Source organism: Pygoscelis adeliae, unplaced genomic scaffold, assembly GCF_000699105.1.
Source record: "Pygoscelis adeliae isolate BGI_AS28 unplaced genomic scaffold, ASM69910v1 Scaffold171, whole genome shotgun sequence".
NCBI classification, from domain to species: Eukaryota; Metazoa; Chordata; class Aves; order Sphenisciformes; family Spheniscidae; genus Pygoscelis; species Pygoscelis adeliae.
In genome coordinates, this window is record NW_008824186.1 from 4,962,473 (window position 1) to 4,982,003 (window position 19,531).

Consider the following 19,531-nt stretch of genomic DNA (forward strand, 5'->3'; position numbering starts at 1 on the left):
TTGCAGCGAAGGGATAATAAGCGATACAACCAAATCCACTTTGTTCACTAATATGACTATTAATACCAGGAAGGGAAGACCATGCCACTGAATTAAAACAATAATACTGTTAAAATGAAAGCATGTGTTTAAAAACTTCATAAAATACAAGGTTTTTTTCTTCACTGTTTTGCAGCTATTATTAGTACTATCAAATCAAAATCTAATATTCAGATTGCACAGCATTTCATAGTCATCTGAAGGCCTATAATTCAAATTGTACACATAACTGGAGCTGACAGTTGAACTCCTTGGCTTCCTTGTTTGGGGTCAGAGTGGTTATCCTTGGTTTGACTGATCCTCAAGCAGAAGTTTTCTCTCATTTTCTGCTAATAAGTTACAAGTGTTTTCTGAGCGTAGGTCCTTCCTGCCATATAACTGACCTTAACTTGGGAAATAAGCACTATGGAGAAGTGGAACACATGTTAATAAGCAGATTAAATGGCATTTTATAAATACACATGCGTTTCAAGTAATGGTACCACCTTCTAACCACTAAACACAGAAAACATGTAAGAACAAACTACAAAGGAAATAAGAATAAAGCCAAAATGAGATACAGTGACATATTTAATTATCATCTACCCATTGATATAACATTACCCATAGCTGACTGCTATCTACTGTTACTGTAATGTGCACTTTCCGTTGCTCTGACAGTGTTACATACAAAGAAGCTAACCTGGGGAAAATGCACAATTAAATGGCAAAAAAATAACAAAAGAACAAAACCAAACCAAAAACAACCCCAAAAAACCCCACGCATAGGAAAAAGCACAAGACAGTAGAAGGGGAAGCTGAATATGAAAGAAATAGTTACTTTTTTCAGTTGTAAATCTCCTTTCTTCAGATGGTAAAGTACCCATATACATGGACACCTAGTTCATTAACAATGTTGAAGACGTAACTTACCTATACTTTTTATTGTGCTGTCACATGAAAGGTTATGTGTGGGAGTTAAAAACCGCATGATCTCAACCTGTCTCATACTTAGAAAAACACACACCCCCTGTCAAAACCCGACGGATATACTGAACAGCATACCTGCTACGATCAAGTGACTTCAAGATGAGGTTTTCTCATCCTTTTCAATCTAACATTTGAAAAATTAATGCATAATATACAGCTTCCAGTTTCCTATAGGAAAAGAAGTTTCCACACAAATTCAGCATCATCCATAATCCCTAGACTGATTTAGTTTTCAATTTTAGGAGCATTCATATAACGCTCCTTGCTCAGGGTCACAAAACATTATCCATCAAATTTCAGGGCTAATTGTAACAATTATATTTCTTCGCAATGGAGCATAACTCTTTAGCATGCTCTTGGAGTTGCTGCCTGCCCAGAAAACATTGCCTTGAGCACGCCACCCAAGTATGTATCATTACCTCTTTCTATAGCAAAGTGGTTTTGAATTATTCCCCTCTAAGTATGAGGCCTGTTCATAGAAACATGGAATTTTCTTGTGCAAAAACCTTTTGTTGATCATCAGTATTGTATTAGGTCGTTCTTTAAGTCATTAACACTCAGGAACGTAAAGTTTTCAGCATCAACATGCGGTAAACTACTGAGACTTCTATAGTATAACACCAACTTTTTTTACCAGCTTATTTGGGTCTTAACAGAGTAGCTTTGTTTTGCAAAATAAAATAATAGACAAAAGTGAATTTCTTGCAGGTTCTCTATATAACTAAACAAACTTTGAAGTCAACACCATGCAACCCTCCTGTGGAATGATTTTTGTTTTTCTGCTCATAAGGCTGCAATGGAACAAAAGCAATGCTGAGTTCAGAAACTTAGACGATACAAATCATGGAAGTAGATCAATTAGAGATAACAATCAGTCTACACTGCAACCAACTTCACACAGATTCGTTCTGCATATGACTACTGTCATAAATTCTTCTACCGTTGGCCACGCTGCACCAACAACTGTCAATGCCAAAAAAAATGTAACGAAAAGAACAGAGATGAGCAGTCGGCCAAACAGCACACCCCCAAGGTCCACTGATGGCACCACTTTATCTTCAAATGTCACTATGGTATCAAAAGGTGGTATAAATAACTCTGCCACAAACTTCAACAGAATCCCAATGACTTCAGCAACATTTACAACAGATGACTTTTCTGGAGTGACCAAAAGTGCTGCAGCTACTTCTACTTCCACAGTGACGCGAAGTAACTCCACAGTCACCGACAGTACCCCTTCAGCTGCAGTGCTCCCCAGTGATAACTCTTCAGTCAACCCCACCACGTTGTTCCCCACCGGTATCAGTCTGACATCACCCATGGTGAAGCAGGACAGTCCTACACCGAACTTCAACCCCATTCAGCAAACAGAGACGAATCACATTTTCAGCAACCCTTCTACTGCAGTATCTAATTCAGAAGATGCCAATGAAGGTAAGTATCTAACTAAAGTCCAACTAGTTTAATAAATTCATATGCTGAAATAAAACCTTTTTTTCATTGAACAGGAGGCTTTATGTGTGAATTAACAGGCGACCTAGTACAGACTAAAACTAAAACTCATCCAAAGTAAAAAATATTTTTTAAAATTATTTGCTGTTTACTTTTTTGTTTAACACTTCCAAGAGTGGGGGAACCTAATGACAGGTACTGCCCATTCACACTGGAGTAGACCTATAAAGTAGATGTGTAGAAATAACATTTAAAATGTGTAACGTAACTTATTTAAGTTCAGAAACTTTTGTGACCAAAGATGACTTCTTATAAATCTTTCCAAAGGAATTACTCATTGTGCATTTAATTACCGAGTTGAGTATGCGTGGGAAAACAATGGAGCATAAAACTGTCATGGCACTTTTCTATCCTGCTGCTCTGAATCAGGTCTTCAGGAAAAGAAAAGGAAAGATTAGAAGACACAGTAATTTTTTGCCATTAATTAGCTTTCAAGCTTTTAACACAGGACTGAAAGACTTATGCATCATATCCAGTAGAGTACAGTTTGTACTAAGAACTGAAGAAGCATCAGACTTTCATGTTTCCCATCATAGTTCTAATAATTACTAGAACAATGTACCCGATTTTTAGATAACATGACTGAAAAGGAAAGGGGGTGGGAGAGCAAGTTCAGTTCCAAGAAAAACAGAATACCTTGAAGAAAAGTTTTATGAAATTTGAAGAAAATCTTGAAGGAATGCGGTTATTCTGCTAACCGAATAGGTGTAGAAAGCGTTACTGGATTTCTTACCTTGCATACTCAAAAATTGGTACTCTAAAACTTAATCTCTTGAAACTCAGAGGCTGCAATTTTAACTGCTGGCTTAAATAGTTATGAATAATTGCATTCAAGGAGTGATTATGGCTTATTTCTTTAAATAAAAGGATAGTGATTGATTCTGTAATTAAACCTGGAATCCTTTTTATTTGACTAAAAACTCATTTAGCCTTCTTTTTTTTTTAAACCTCAGTTATTCCCTTGAAAGTCAAGGATGGAGATGTCTGTCGTCTTAAAAAGGCAGAGAGTTTCTGCAGAGAGAGTTTCTGGTTTAGTCAGTCTGCAAAGTGTTTCAGATCCTTGGTGAAAAGTCTCACTCCCCAAAGCCCTTGACTGCTAGAAAGCAAGAGTGAAGTATCTGATCTTACACATTTATTATTCTCATTCAATGGTCTTTTCTTTCTTTCTTTCTTTCTCTCCTAGAGAAAACCAACAGGGGAGGAGTAATAGTTGGTGTCATTGTAGGAACCATTTTGGGATCTATATTAATTGGACTGATTGGATATTTTATATGTGGTAAGAAAAGGTCTGAGTCATTTTCCCACAGACGGCTTTATGACGATACAAGGAATGACCCCGGTAAGGAACAGCACAAGTGTTTTGCATAAGAACATTTTTTAATTCTTCAGAGCTGTTTAAATAGTCTGGTCTTATGGAATTATTAGGAATTATATTATCGACTCCCGTCAAACTAGTTTTCAACTGACAGTACTTTATTATTTTTAAATTTTAGCTTAACCAATACTCTCTTTAACTCTACGTCTCCTCCTTACAAGTTATTTTTTAACCTCTGAAATATCAGGAAATATCGAATCTAGTAGGAGTGAACCTGTTCAAAGAATTGTGGGTGAGTTCAAAACTATAGCTCAAAAACACTCCCAAAGTTTGATTAACTGAAAAAGGCTAGACTCCTTACTCATCCGACTTCAATTACTGAATGAGGGATGAAGCTATATCTGTTTTTAGGAGTAAAAATATTTTTAAGAGGTTTAAAAAGAGGATTGCTTTTATCTTCTCCGTGGATACGTATAAACTTGTATTGAAGTGTAATCACACAGTCTCCAAACATTTGTATCATGTTTCTGGGCTTTATTTTTAAATGTTTAAACAAACACTGAAAGGCTAAACACACTTTTTTCTCATATAAAATCAAATCAAAATAAAACTCTGGCAATACACCTTTTCTGGCTTAAATGCAAGAGCTGAAAGCTGCCAGAACATCAGATTAGGAACTAGCTTTGAAAGTTGACCACCCACGTAGTCCCGAACAGGCGTGACTGGGAAGACACGTTATCCTCAGAAGATCATCAATCAGGGCCTTCATCTTTTGCTCTCCCATATGTAAGAGAGAGGTCAACTGGATTTAGGCACGACAGACTGCTGAACTAAACTGTGAGGTACCCAGCATGGGGGGATACGAATCTTTCAAATAACATATAAAAATAATTACATTATCCTTTCAGTTCTCCATTTAGATAACTCACTTGGACCATACGATACAAGTTTTGGATGTGCGTCAGATGGCAAAACCAGCACAGCAGACAAGGTTGAGAAAGACAACACAGGGTGCCCATCCGATGGCATTCCTATGGCTGATATGATACCATCCCACCCTTCACCATAATGTTTGCGTCAGATTATGTTCTCACCTGTTATCTACACAGTTTCATTTTTTCCAAAATGACCTGGCAGCTGTAATCTTACAGCCATTACTGTGCAAACAATGTTTTGGAAAGCAAGGGGAAAATCCCAAGGTACATTGATACACAACAGGCAGGGCCTAGTAACAGAGCATCACTCTTCTACTTTGTAATTAAATTATCAACTTACGGTTTTCCTGGAAGGATATTGTACATGCTTTCTTAGGAATAATATAGACAAATAGCACTCAGGTAAAATTCTGCCTTGTGTAACTTTGGTCAAGAATGCAGACATTATAACAGAGCAAAATTTGACCAGGTTTGCAATGATATTTTAGCATCAATACAAAAAGCTCTGAAGTTTAACTACCTTGAGGTGAAACTTCTGTCCAAAAATAATTCCTATCTAATAAATGATTTGGGGCATGAATTTCCCCACTCCACATTTGTACTCTCCTCAGAGAATACGACAAAAAGAATTAGATTTACTTGGATTACTCAGAAGTTGAAGTTTGCTGGGGAGAATGGAACTACTAACACGGACTACATTTAACCTTTGACTATGATGACACAGAGTTAAAATCACTATCAAAGGGAAAAAAAAGAAGACAAGCTTCTATTCCTCTGTCAGACTGATCTGTTGTTTGCATTGCAGGCTAGATCTGTAGAAATGATGTAAAGGTTTTGGTACAGGTTAGATAGAAGAAAAACTTATCTTAACATGAAAGGAAAGGAATTATCTCTGCCATGTATATAGATATCCTAAAAAGCATGTTCCTGTTTTGTCCAGCTAAAGAGTAAAAACTATGGCAGTATAATGCAAATAATCACATCGTTTATCTGTTTGCAATTATCAGCAATGTCTAAATAGAAAGAAAGAACATGAAAAAGACATAGCTGTAAAGGTATAGAATAAACAAAATAAATTGCAGAGAAAATAACTACTCACATGGGATACATGCTTGTTAACTATGACTTTGCTAAAATGCTTTACTTAGTGTGCAGACTGTGTATCACGTTGACGTAGTTATCTCACTAACTGGCTAAATTACATGCATGCACACACCAATGACAGAAACAATGGCAGTCACACTGCAAATGAGTAAAACAGGTATTTATTTCAAAGTTAAAAGATGAAAGAATTGAGTGCATACGAGCTGTGTTGCCATTCCTACAGGGGTCAGTCACGAAAACAGCACACTTCCCATCAAAACCAGAACCTGATTTCTAACACTGTATCCAGCATGGTGGATAGCAGACTGAAAATCTGAGACACGTTCACCTGTATTAGGTGAGAGTATCACTCTGCTGCTTGAAATTAAGAAAAATATAATGTTCAGCTCTCATCATCCTTAGCACATGTTATGCCATCTTTCCTGATAACGGTAAAGCAGTATCACATAAGCAAAATTCCTTCTTACACTTGAACGCTGGCCTCAGCTGCAAATTGAAAAAGCTCTCTCTAAAGAGAACTCGAAGATAGCGATGAAGAGGTGCTAAGAAACTACCAGCGCTGTCTACATTGGTAACCATATAACCAAGTGCAATGTATTTTAGCAATTTATGAAACTAATTATTAGTAATTGCAAGGCTGTAACAGCAAGATTAGGAACCCACGAAGAAATATCACTGAGGCAAGCAATTAAAGTATGCCCTTCAGTTATACTTATATCGTGTTAACTTTTAACAATCTAATTATAGTTTTTGTATGTATGTGCATGTGCTCATGTTGTCTATGTATCTCTTTGATGTTTTGCTGCTGTTTGTATATTGTTTTTTGTTTTTACCAGGCCACCCTCCAAAATTTGTGACATTTGTTCATCCTTCACTTTAAGTTAGAATCATTAATGCTTATTTATACATATTACGTAAATAAAGCTGCTGTGTGTCATTTGACTCTATTTAAAATTGTAAAAGTCTGGCTTGAATTCAGACAGTTGTACGTATGTGAACTGGTGTTATTTTCTCAGGGTTTACATAGACAAACATTTACATTGGTAAAATTATCTCTTGTCCTAATACCAGTCTTCCCTACTTTCCAGCAGCAAAATACTATTAGCTTCAGTGAAAGCTAATTCCATCAAGCATTTTATGCTGGAACCATTACATCTGTCTTGTACAGCATTATTACACTGACCTTCAGAGAGAGGGAGGACTGTTCTAGGTAACTCCTGTTCAACAGTGGCCTCTGTGGATATCACCCTGCTTGGCTTTGTGCCCCATGACATGATGTGTGTCATGTCAGTGGCCTGTTTCAGCTGGGATACAGTTAACTTTCTTCCTAGTAGGTGGTATTTGGATTCTTCCTAGTGCTGTGTTTAGGATTTAGGATGAGAATAATGTTGGTAACACACCGATGGTTTAGTTGTTGCTAAGTAGTGCTTACACTAGTCAAGGACTCTTCAGCTTCCCATGCCCTGCCAGCGAGAAGCTGGGAGGGGGCACAGCCAGGACAGCTGACCCAAACTGGCCGAAGGGACATTCCATACCATGTGACGTCATACTCAGTATATAAATGGGGGGCAGTTGGCCGGGGGGTGTGACCGCTGCCTTGGGACTGGCTGGGCATTGGTTAGTGGGTGGTGAGCAACTGCATTGTGCATCACTTATTTTGTATATTCTTTTATCATTATTATTGTTGTTATTATTTTCCTTTCCTCTTCTGTCCTATTGTCTTTATCTCCACTCACGAATTCCCCCCCCCCCCCCCGGCTTCCCCAATTCTCTCCCCCATCCTACTGGGGGGGTGGGGGGGGAGTGAGTGAACGGCTGTGTGGTGTTCAGCTGCCTGCCAGGTTAAACCATAACAGTCACAGTGAACATAATGAGATATTCAGACTGAGAATTTGAATATAAATAGTTAAATTGCTGAAAGCACTTAACAGCAAATCTTTCCTATACTTCCCTCTAATTAGCTCCCACAAAAACCATTCTCATTTATTCTATAAGAATTCTCTATAAGATATGATTTTTATATTGACTCCAGATCAGTAAATTAACCTACATGTTTGCCTCTAAAAAGACTTCTGCCTGCATGATATAAAATTCAGGCTTAAAGACATTTAAGACACTAAAGACAGTCATTACATTAATGATAAAAGGTATTACTTTCACTCACTACTAACACAGAAATTGAAGTTGATGAAAACAGGAAAAAAAAAGGTTTGTGTGACAATATCATAATCCTTCTTTAAGTTTTATCGAGCTGTAATCTCCCTTTACCCAGTAATAATGTGAACTAAAGTACAAATCAAATAAAAATGTACTTACCCCAAATTGCCATGAAAATAGCAAAGAAGACAGTCCCTCCATTATCAAACAAATGTGTAACCTGAATAGAAAATAAATACATTAGGAACTAATAATATTGCCCTTTATCTTTTGCCCCAAAGAATCCCAGAGTACAGAACTGGTGGCAGAAACTAAAAGCTAAGCGCTCTAATAAGAAGTCCTACTTGCATATTTCTTCTACCAAGGTTTGTCCCGTTCTCCTTCTGTATAACTTGAACTCTAGTTTTGCAGACTGTCGCTTCATGTATCTCCAGTCTATTTGTTTCACAGACATTAATTGCTGCTCTGTCCGTGTCCAGATAGGCTAAAAATTCCTCAAGAGTTCTTCTCATATGCTGGGTAAATTTAACCTCAACATTTTCTTTTTTAAGTTTTTTATAAGCTTAAATAAATTCTGTCTTTTCACTTTTCTTTCTCTATATATTACTTAGTTAACATCTGTTTTGATTCCATTTTCTTCTCCTCCCAAGCTACCTTGCAGTTCTTCTGCAGGTAAGGACAGTATATAGTCCTCTTTATTCAGACATCTCAGCCCCTCAAATTGTTGACATATTCTCATTCTTAAAAGGCTAGTGCCCCTAAACTCCAACAAACATTACATAAATTCTAAATACCATCCCCCCCCTCCCCGCAAAACATAGTTCTAAATTGTGCACTTAATTTCTCCTCTTGATTGCTCTCCTTTTTGTTGGATTTATCCCTTATCTTACTCTTTGTTATAAGATTTTTCAGGCAGAACAGATATTCTGCTGCAAAGTCCAAGGCTTACCAACAGAAAATAAGTAATAATTAGTTTTTGCGTGCCTATGGATCACTCTAAGCATCTAAGTGAGTGAATTTGATGTCTCACTTATTATGACATCGCAATTCACATTACAAAAATCCAGAATTTCTAATATTCGAGCCATAACATGAAACAGTATTTAAGAAGCTGAAATTAAGATCACTGTACTTTCAATAGATTTAAGGTTGCCAATTTACAGCAACATAATTTCTCCAGGGATAACAGGCCTACATTTCTTCTCATGAAAGGTGGTTTAAGATGTTGCTGAGCATTAGTAAGCTAAACATAGGCTTCAAATTCCTATTTGGAAAAAAAAGCACAAATCATTATAAAATAATAGAGCAAACCAACTTATCATCAACAGGCATATGTTAGAAAGAGGATCTGAAGAGAGAGGAAAAACAAATGAAAAGTGCTGCAAATGGCTTTGATATGTATCGTCCTAAACCATCCAGAAAATTCATGGCGATTTCCCACTCTTTGAAATAAGAAACCTTGAAATAGAATATTCTTGAAAAGACTTTTCATTGGTGTTGACTGTTGCTGACTTAAGGACCAATTTTTAAGCTTTTTTCATGAAAAGAAACCTGTCTTTATGCCAACGGAAGGGTGCAGGTAACCAGATTCAGTTTTGCTGTACTGTGACCTTCTCTTACATCTGAAGTTACTTTGGCCAGCAGGAACCTTCTGTATGCGAGGTGTGCCGGGATGCTGGGGCTGACAGCCCACCTCGGGCAGGTTACCCAACGCACTCCCATGACAGCTGCCTGCTACAAGAACTCATCCTGCTGACAGATTTTCATTCTTCTAGAGAAGGCTGGCATTATTGCTTCTGCCTCTCAAATTAAGAAAACTAACTCAGGAAAGCACAAAAAGTTAATAGAAACAGTGTTGCCTGCCTCTATTTTATTTCTTATTGAGTAAAATTATTATAATATTGTGAGAATTTATTAAAAACACATATATTTTATCTGTATGTCAGTTCTGTTTTTCTTGTTTTTTTTTAAGGTTCTTAAATGGGAATTGACTATTTGGTATTGGGTACCAATAAATCCAGTATGTTCCCTGCATGAATCATACAGTGGGATCAATTGTACATACAAATATGTCTTTTGTTTCGTTTTCCTTTTGCTTCCATAAAGGAAAACACAAACATAATGGGTATGAGACCGAAAATGTGAGAGGTGAACAAAAGCAGTACAACAAACCTGATGAACATTTTCAGTTTTGAATGTAGATCTGGGTGAGGATGTGATTTTGGATATTCCGCTCAGTAAAGAGTGCACCTTTCCAAGGAAATACAAAATGAACCAACCAACCAAACCAATCTAATCCAGCAGAATTAATGTTGCTAAAAGTAGAAAATACATATCTGGCTCCCAATCTAGCTTTGTCTTTATAGAAAGTGTTTAGTGGGCTACAGTCTTTCAGCACCACACTCAGAATTAAGATTTCACTGTCTTAAAGGCTAAATGCGCAGTCTGAGACTCCGTGTTGACCAGAAGCCTCTAAGCAGAAGTGAAACACTGTAGGACTCAGTTCTAGTCTGTCAGCATACCTGACTGATGTTGTAGTCATCATGTAAGACTTCAGGCACTTGCAATCCACCCTGAATCAACACCCTGCCCCGGGGCCCAAGGGCAAGGTGTGCTGGGCACAAAACCAGCCCAAAGAGCCCTAGTGCACCACGCTAATCACCCACAGATCAAAGAGTCCATTTCATGCGGACGACAATGACAGCTTGGGCATTTGGCAATTCAGAATACAACTCAGATATTACATACCTTCCCCTTAAATTATAAGCTTCAATTCAGTGTGGTATTTTTAAATGGAAATGGAATAAAGAGGGAGGGGATGAAAGAAATGGGTAGCAACAAGAAGGAAAAAGGCATCTTTTGTGTTTTGTTTCCAGCTTTACAAAATGCTTGGCAGGAAAAAAACTTGAAGTATGTGATTTTTCCGGCATTAGTTTGTTCTGTCTGAAGAGCTCCTCTAAAGCGAAACTTGGCGGATACTTAACAAAAGAAACCCTGACAGCAGTTTTAATAACGTGAAATATAAGCACAAGGCCTGATCTAAATGTGGCAGGTCCTATGACTTAAGCAGGTTTGGGGAGATAAACTTCACTTAAAGGAACTCACTTTTCCTAATTAACTCAATGCTTATGTACTCTCATACAATGAGATATTTGAATTAATAAGGATTAAAAAACTTATTCCAGAATAACGGTGCCAGTGCCTGGAATGAATCTGGAATAGCTTCCCTTGCATATCAGCTCTTCAGTTGTGTGCGACAGCTTCCCTTCCCTTGGTTGTGTGCAAGGAAGACAGAGAAATAAGTTATGTTCCCACAACAACAAAAGCAGAGGGAAACGCTGACAAGCTCCACCTCAGGAACAAGAAAGCAACCAGGAAATGCCATTTTCTTTTCCCAGAGAGCAGATCTGATGCCTCATTTTTAAATATGTTAGTTCCACTTACTTGTATTACTAACAGTGCTTCAGAAAGTACAAAGGAACATTTGATTTGAAGTCAGATTGTAGTTTTCTAACATTACAGATTGTTTTCATTCACTAATTTGGGTGCAGACACAGTGGCAGTGCTGACACGTGTTTGGGTATGTGCTGCTCAACTCGAGCAACACGGTGGCACCCAGCAGGATCACAACCCCTGCTGGAAACCAGACGTTTCCTAGCAAAAGGGTAACGAGTGAAGCTGCAGTGAACTTTTCTTTAGAGACAACATGGTGAGTGAAGGCATTACAGTTATAACCTCAGAGTTATAAAAAGCCTCATTGAGCTTTTTTTTTATTTTTTCCCTTTTCTTTGCCATTTGAGTGGCCAGATGGCAATCCTATTCCTTCCCAAAGAGAAGTCTCTCTCTCCCCCGCTTGGTGGAGATCCAGAACAGACAAATCCTGGAAAGAGACAATTTTTGGTTGTTTTCTGTGTTCCAATCTAAGGTTGATCAGTTTTTCAGAGCAAAAGCATTGGCAGGAAAAGTTGGGAGCTTACATGAATTTCCGTAATATTTGCAGACATCAGAAAAGGGTGCCTGTGAAGATGGAATACGAGTGGTTACTGCCTGTCTTCCCTGGTTGTCACCTGGTTTTGTTTCACGGGGACTGGTTTGAAAATACGTGGAAGTATGGAGGGGCTGCCACATTTTTTCTGCTGCAAGGAATTATTCACAATGTGACATTAAATGTGAAATTTGCATGATTTAAGCAAAGGATGTCAGTGTAAATATAAATGAGAGAGAAAAACTGCTTCTTATTAACTGGGGATGTTAAAATAACAGGAGCTAGAGTTAAAGGGATGCCACAATGCTAAATGTATTAATTTCCTGTTAAACTACAGTGGACTGCTGTTTAGATGACAGGTACTTGTCATCTTCTGAAGAGAGGCATTTCTGGGATGGGTTGTATAGTTTGCATAATGTTATTTCAATTAAGAAAGCTCTTATCTTCAGTACACATTTTAAAAACATAAGAAATTAGTAAAAAATGTTATGAAAGTCTCATGGAGCCATTTTCTGCTATAAAGTTATAGCAGTTATTTAAAAACAAAAACCAGTTTTGCCTTAAGTATGACATTTTCAATAGTATTTATTGCTGTTGTTGCAAAGCAACTTTTTCATTTTTTTATTTTGGCATTACAAAATAGAAAATTAAATTTGTAAAATCTAAATAAAAACCGTTTTTATAAATGTCAAATGTTTTCAGAATTTTCCTTCACAGATAGATTTGAAATGTTGAGTTTTACTCAAAAAAGGTTGTTTTATTCAACATTGGTCCCATCTATACCAAATTTCAAAATTCAACACAAAATTGATTCTCTTTCACATTGCTACAGTGTTGTTGTAATGCCATGGACCAGAGACAATCATAATCACATTTTATAAATACAGGCTTCCGAGCAAGATTTATCTTATGGGCTAAAGAATTCCATGAAAAATGCCAAGGCTGCTTTTCCAGCACTATGAACATACCACACATCAAAATATATTGCTTATTTGAAAACACTGCACGTATACAGAAGTACTTGTGATTATTTAAGTTTGAAGGATAGCTTCTTGTAGCAAAATATTTAGTCGTGTAAAATCTTTGCATTAGTTTGACAGAGCAAAGCATATCACAGGCACATTATGGTAGAGAATTCTTTTAGAGGAGCAGAAATTCAATTACAAAGTAAGCAAGGGAAACAGAGTAAGAAGTCAATTATAGGGGAGAGTAGGCAAAATCTTCCAAGAAAAGTTTTGTTACTCAGGGTACTTTATAAGTTGATGAAAATAATAAGGATTTGGGAAGGAAATGCTCACAGAAAGTAAAACAAATTTTAGAATGATCTCTGATCATTTCAGAGCCTTCCCTTATTAGAAACATGAATTACAAAGGCTGAAAAAACACTCTGTAGAGAAACAACATGTTTTGCAGGAATCTTTGCTGAAACAAGGGCAGCCATTACACAGTGAAAGTGGATCTTTAGGCAAAAATTATCTTGATAGCAATAAGACAATAATTACCTTGGCGTATATGCAGCTTTCATTGAGTTTTTGTAGTGTGCAATTGCGTTCACACATAGGGCACATGATGGTTTCATTTGCCTCGCAGATCTCTTTGCTTTAGTGTAAGATGGGAAAATAATGGTTATAAACAGGCTTTTAGCATTCTTAAGATTTTCTGAGGCTATGCCATTTGTGGTCTCTATTTGTTAACAGTATGCCTACACCACAAAACTGGCTCAATAAAACAAATTAAGAGTCAATGTTTGGCATGAAAAGCCTAATCCCAAATCAGTAACCTTAAAACTATGGGTCCTAGAGTTGTATGCAATGTTTTTGGTCATCATACTACACTTCTTGCACTTGTGAATATCCCATTCTCTCCCAAGTATCACAAACAGAAGAACAAAACATTGTTCACTCTCTGTCAACCCATTTACTGCATGTTTATCTAAGCAACATAGAAGATACCAAACATTAAGAGGATGGACATCACTGGTATAACTACACTGATTTCAACCAACTTATCCCAGTTTACATCAGCTGAAGGTCTGTTCCACAGGATGATCGCATGCACACTTAGACCCGTTGGTCACATGTAAAAACGCACTGACAGGGATTTCTGGCAGTAGTATTTCAAGTCTTCGCATTTTTATTTCCTACAGAAGAACTTATGTATAGGGCTAATAAAAAAACACTTTAATATCCTAACTTTGGGGAAAAATATCTTCAAAGATTCAGGAAGATGAAGTCACTGCCTTCACTGGGACCATTAATACATATTCAAAATGTAGTACATAATTAAGTGTCTTCACAAAGGCACAACAGAATTAACAGAAGTGCAAAAATGAATTTTAAGGCAAATTTTAACTGCACTGAGTAAGCTTCCCAAAGAACCTCACCAATCGCATTTCCCTATCCTTTAGCAATGTTGACATGCCTGAAATGATCCTATGACACACTAGGAAAGCAGCAGTATAAACAAATGCCATGAAATCTCTACTGATTTGTTTTAATAAACATAGCACTTTCACTCTCCTCCTTATAAAAGCTGAATTTACAGTTCTAATGCTTTATGGAAGATTATGCTTATTTCCCAATGAGTGCATCTATTAAATCCTGTCTGACATAACAGTAAATAGAAATAAAAGATTCTGGTTACCGAGATGTCACTTTTGTAATCTTCAGTCATACTTCACATAACATCAGAAACACTAATTCACTGAAACCCTAACAACATAATGTGGACCTGACAAAGAAATTGTCCTAAGTAACCCTTAAGCCAGAATGAGCACAGCCACTCATTTCAGAGTTGCAGTGTAACAGGAATCTTATAGTGTGTCACATCAGAGAATTTTCTTGCTTGCATTTTCGTTCAAATGATTAAGCACAGAAAATCATATTTCAACAGTATGTTGCAACGGTTTGGCAATAATACAAACTGTTGTCAAATATAAGGCCAAATTGTACCATGCTTTGAATTTAAATTCAACATTATAAATGTTAGATTTTCTGTGTTCTATACCTTGAATTGAAATCTTCGTTTGTTTTTAATAACATATGAAGTTTCACAAAATTATACTGACAGTAATAGGTCACATGCTTTAGCACTACTCTGCAAATGCAATAACATTTGTTACACAAGTGTTCATGACAGGTGCTATGTTAACTGTTACTGCAATTCAGATCTTCAGTATAACAGAGCAAAATAGCTTCTTCGTACTGTCCTCACTTATATATCTGAAATCTGACTACAGCACATGGTGCAAAGACACCTCAAGCTATGCTGTGTTCGTGCTTGGCCTTTCTGTTTGACTGACAACAAAGGGACAACTTACAACAGTGATAATGATACATATAAACCCATCAAAACCAAACTCTTTAAAACCATCAGATTTATTTTTATATAGACTAATCAACATGTAATAGCTTAACATCTAACTTGAGAATAAAGATAGGTAATAGATATGGCACATAATTTGTTGAAAGAACCCAGATGAAGGCACTCCTGAAGGACTATTTAAGCCCTCCCATATGACAACCACTTCACACTTCCCCCAGTTTAGCTCAGGGAGGGCAAATAGATCAAAATATATTCAAAAGCGTACGAAACAAGAAATACAAAGTCATGTTCTGCATTTTTATTTCTGCATGTCTGAGCCCTACAAATATAATCCAGATACTCTGGAAGCTACTGTGGAGTTTCTTCAACAGAGATTATCTGGATTTTTCTCTTGGTTACCTTCATCTCGCAACTGAACCCTGCAATGAGCTTCCGACACTATAATCCCAGTACCCTGGGGGACCTCAGTGCCGGCTCCTGGCAACCACAATATTACCAGGCTTTATTCCAAACCCATGCAAGAAAAAGAACATTCTCCATTCCAACATGCTTTCAGTAACGCTGCCCATCTTATGCACTTGTTTTGTGATAGGAAAGAAAAACGTCCCTAACCATGTAGAATGGAGAAACTTCTGTTTCTAAACATGGGACATGTTTGCATATTTGCTTATAATAGTGTCTAGTCCCTGATACCACAGTGTGTATGCAAGGTTTTTGTTTTCCCATCTTATTTCACCTTCCTCCTCCCTGTACAATACCTTTGAATCATCGAATGATTCAATCAGACCTGAAAGTTTATTGTTTCCCTAAAACTGCAACTGAGGAAAGGAGAGAGAGACTATGACAAGGGGCAAAAGGCAGTGTGAGAGGGGCACTCACCCTGGGAAAGAAGGAAGGGTACCACCAAAAGGGAGCAAATATGCACCATTTCCAACTTGCCTGTGGCAGCCACAGATGAACTACACAGAGCATCTTTCCTTCACACAGGGGGCAGGGACTGATGGCCCCATGCCGGGCTGAGATGGGGTCCTGGCACAGGCTGAGACATATTTATATAACATTTTTATATGTATATAAAAAGAGCCACCTGGCATCATGACAGACCCTGGGTATGGAGCAGAGGCAGGCACTCGTACAAGTTGTAAACAAGACAAGCTAGTTCTTAGGTGACATTATTCTGCATAACCCTAGAAGTATTGCTGCACAAAACCTATGGCTGGCATCACAAGCAATGTTTGGTTCTATGGCAATGTATGCTCGTGTATTTGCTTATTCCTTCTCTGCTGAAACTGAGCTGGACCTCAGTGGAAAAAGAAAGTGATTATTTTCTGCCTGCAGCCGCTAGAGGGGGGCTCATGGCAGCTCCTTGCGCTGGAGAGGTGAAGGGACATCACTGACGAAAGCATGCTCCTGCAAAAATAGTTTGATCAGTCGGTAAGTTCAAATTTTGTGGTACACAAGACAGATGAAAAATAGGGTTTTTTTGACAGAATTTATCATATTGTAAATCAGTACTTCCTAACATCCACTGATTACTAGTAACAGGCATTAATAGGGTGAAACCTGTTTCACATAAAGTAGTATTACACTGCATAATACTGAATCTGGGGCAATGTGGCAGTTATGACATTGCCGTAATTCCCTGGCACTAGGTTTACATTCCTAATTGCCACCGAGTTTCCTGTGTCTAGATTTTGTCAGAATCTGTTGTACCCAACTCTGTTTCTTCTTGGCGGCTGCTGAACATTGCATTTGCATACTTCAATAGCTGCAGTGCTCAAAATCAAATTATATATTTTAAAACTGTTATAGATGTTTATCTAGCAGGCTTCTTTAAATGACTGCAGAAACACTAGATAAATAATCTCACAGTCCCAGAATATTGCAAGAATAAGAACATTTAGGTTGTGTAGTCTGTCTGCCTGCTAATGGATGACTCCCGTCTGCTCTAGGTAGGAGGTTTCTGTCTAACCCTCACTAACCCCTTCCAGGCTAAGTAAGCAAATGTGGCAAGGAGCAGCATCTGTTACCACTGGCCTTTAGAATTGCCTAAGTACACAAGGTGATACAGAAAACATCTACATACATTTTATCAGGCCAGTCACAATCAGCTTGAGTTAGTTAAGGTCTGTTCTTGAATCCACGTCTTACTAACTTGATCATAGCAATGCACTGATATGACAGTATTGTGTCACGACTAACCAGAGGGACTGCACAGATTCACACCACCAAAGGCAGAGAGGGCCTTCTGCCCACAATTAACACATCCAGATTACAAATGTGGGGCTGCCACAGAGCACACAGCTAGGGCTTCTGCACTAACTCACCTCACCCTCTGTCAGTATTTTGAAATGAACACTGGCTAATGTTAGCTGTAATAAATATATAAGTATTCCCCTCCCCTTGTAAGCATCTAGGGCTTATATGGAGGATCACCTAACTTTCAGGTTCTTGCTTCTGGAGTAGAGTTCAGAGTCCCTGATGGGCACCTTGGCGCTCTGTGTAGCACAGTGTGACACTGAGGCACCTCAGGATGGGACCCAACACAACCAGCCTCCACGGGGAGCAAACGAAAATATGTATGTTCTGTCCATAGCTACTCAACAGCAGCCAAGAGGAAAAACTTAGGAGAGGAAAGCATGAAAGCTAGCCTACCTCTGTGCTCCTGCGATTTACATCCTGCAACCTTCAGCAAGCAAGATAACTGCATCTCTCTATTAAAAGAGTGAAGCAGCAGTCGTGTCTCCAAGTCTTCTCAGGAGAAGCATATGACACATATACAAGCACATAATAGCTTACAGTTTGAAAAAATTAAATTCTTAGAAATTCTATTCTTTCTCTTGGGGGGTGTCAATGCCAAATCTTTCTCTTCCACAAGGGGTGCCTAAAATATTAAGCTATACCCTGATAATAGTAGATTATGGCCCTTTGTTCCCCCCCTTGTTGAAACTGTGCCATTGTACATGTGAAGAATACAAGATTTCCAGTTCAACAGTCCTGGTCCCTGTACTCTAAGTACAGGCTGATCCTCTACTTTACATTACATCCACTGGATTTTATCGACGTTTATGATGCAAAACAATCCTAATACAGAGAACAATATCTTAAAGATAGCATAGTTTCCTGGTTGATACATTTATTGCATTTAATACAGTTTGGAGTTGTAAAGTCTCTCAGGAGTTTGCTGTACAAAAGCAAGCCTAAAAAAGCCTTAATTATAGCACTGCAGAATATAATAACTCACTGTGAAACAGAAGCTAAACACAATTCCATAAAGAAAACATAAAATAGTCCTGCTCAAAGCCCAAGAAACAACACTTCCTATGAAATCTGACTCCAAGTATACTTACAGCCTAAGCATCCAAACTGCTTGGAGGAACAGTTGCAATTTTAAGAGCACTGATACTGTTGTGTCTGATGACATCTAATGGAAAACTTTGTAATAAGGGTGCATCCTCTGAAACAGTTCCTAAAAATACAGTCAGCACTTAACTCGAGCACCCTTATCACTATTTCTAAATTGACATAAACCCCTCTCAGAGCAAAATCACAACGGTGGGAAACTTGAAAACTAGGTTCATTTCATGTGGTTGTAATCTCCCTGACACTGGGTCTCCTGTCTGCAGTTTACACTGACATAGTTAAGAATTTTGTTAAACTCAAAGTTTGCCACTATTAACACTGAGAGAAAACAAAGGCATAGACAAAAGTAAGTTGAAATTTAGCAACTGTACTACACTCTGGAAGTTATAGGCAAGCTGGAGGTAAAGAGGGAGTATGTCTGACTGTTTTTTCACCCGTTAGCCTTGACTAGAATGACAACCATTGCAGCACCCGTGACATTAGAATCGGTACTTGCTGTTTTTCCTTACACACAGAATGGGAATCGCTGCAGATGCAGTGGTAAGAGCACTTGCTGTGAGGTACGCATCCAGCTTGATGCAAAACAGATACACAAAGTGGATACACTTGAGCGAAGAACCCAGTGTTTTATTTGGTTAGTTTTACATGATTACCATATCTGGAAAGCATTTGTAAGTATAATAATGATCTCAGTTGTACCAGACTGTTCTTAATTTTCAACAGGCTATTATGTTTTTAAATGGGATTTTACCTTACTTGGCTGGAATCCATCGTAAATAATCCATAAAGGAAAACAAAGAGCCCAACCAGGGCAGCAGGCATAAGCAT

General features: G+C 37.9%; 1 protein-coding gene across 1 annotated transcript in view; it reads right to left on the bottom strand.

Moving 5' to 3' along the window:
- ANO3 (anoctamin 3) overlaps nt 1-19,531 on the bottom strand; it is a 93,296-nt gene that overhangs the window by 23,234 nt on the left and 50,531 nt on the right. The window contains exons 11-12 of the mRNA XM_009334524.1: nt 13,519-13,615; nt 8,191-8,251 (exon numbers count right to left, since the gene is read on the bottom strand). Coding sequence (XP_009332799.1) covers nt 8,191-8,251; nt 13,519-13,615 — 158 coding nt within the window. The remainder of the gene's footprint in view (nt 1-8,190; nt 8,252-13,518; nt 13,616-19,531) is intronic.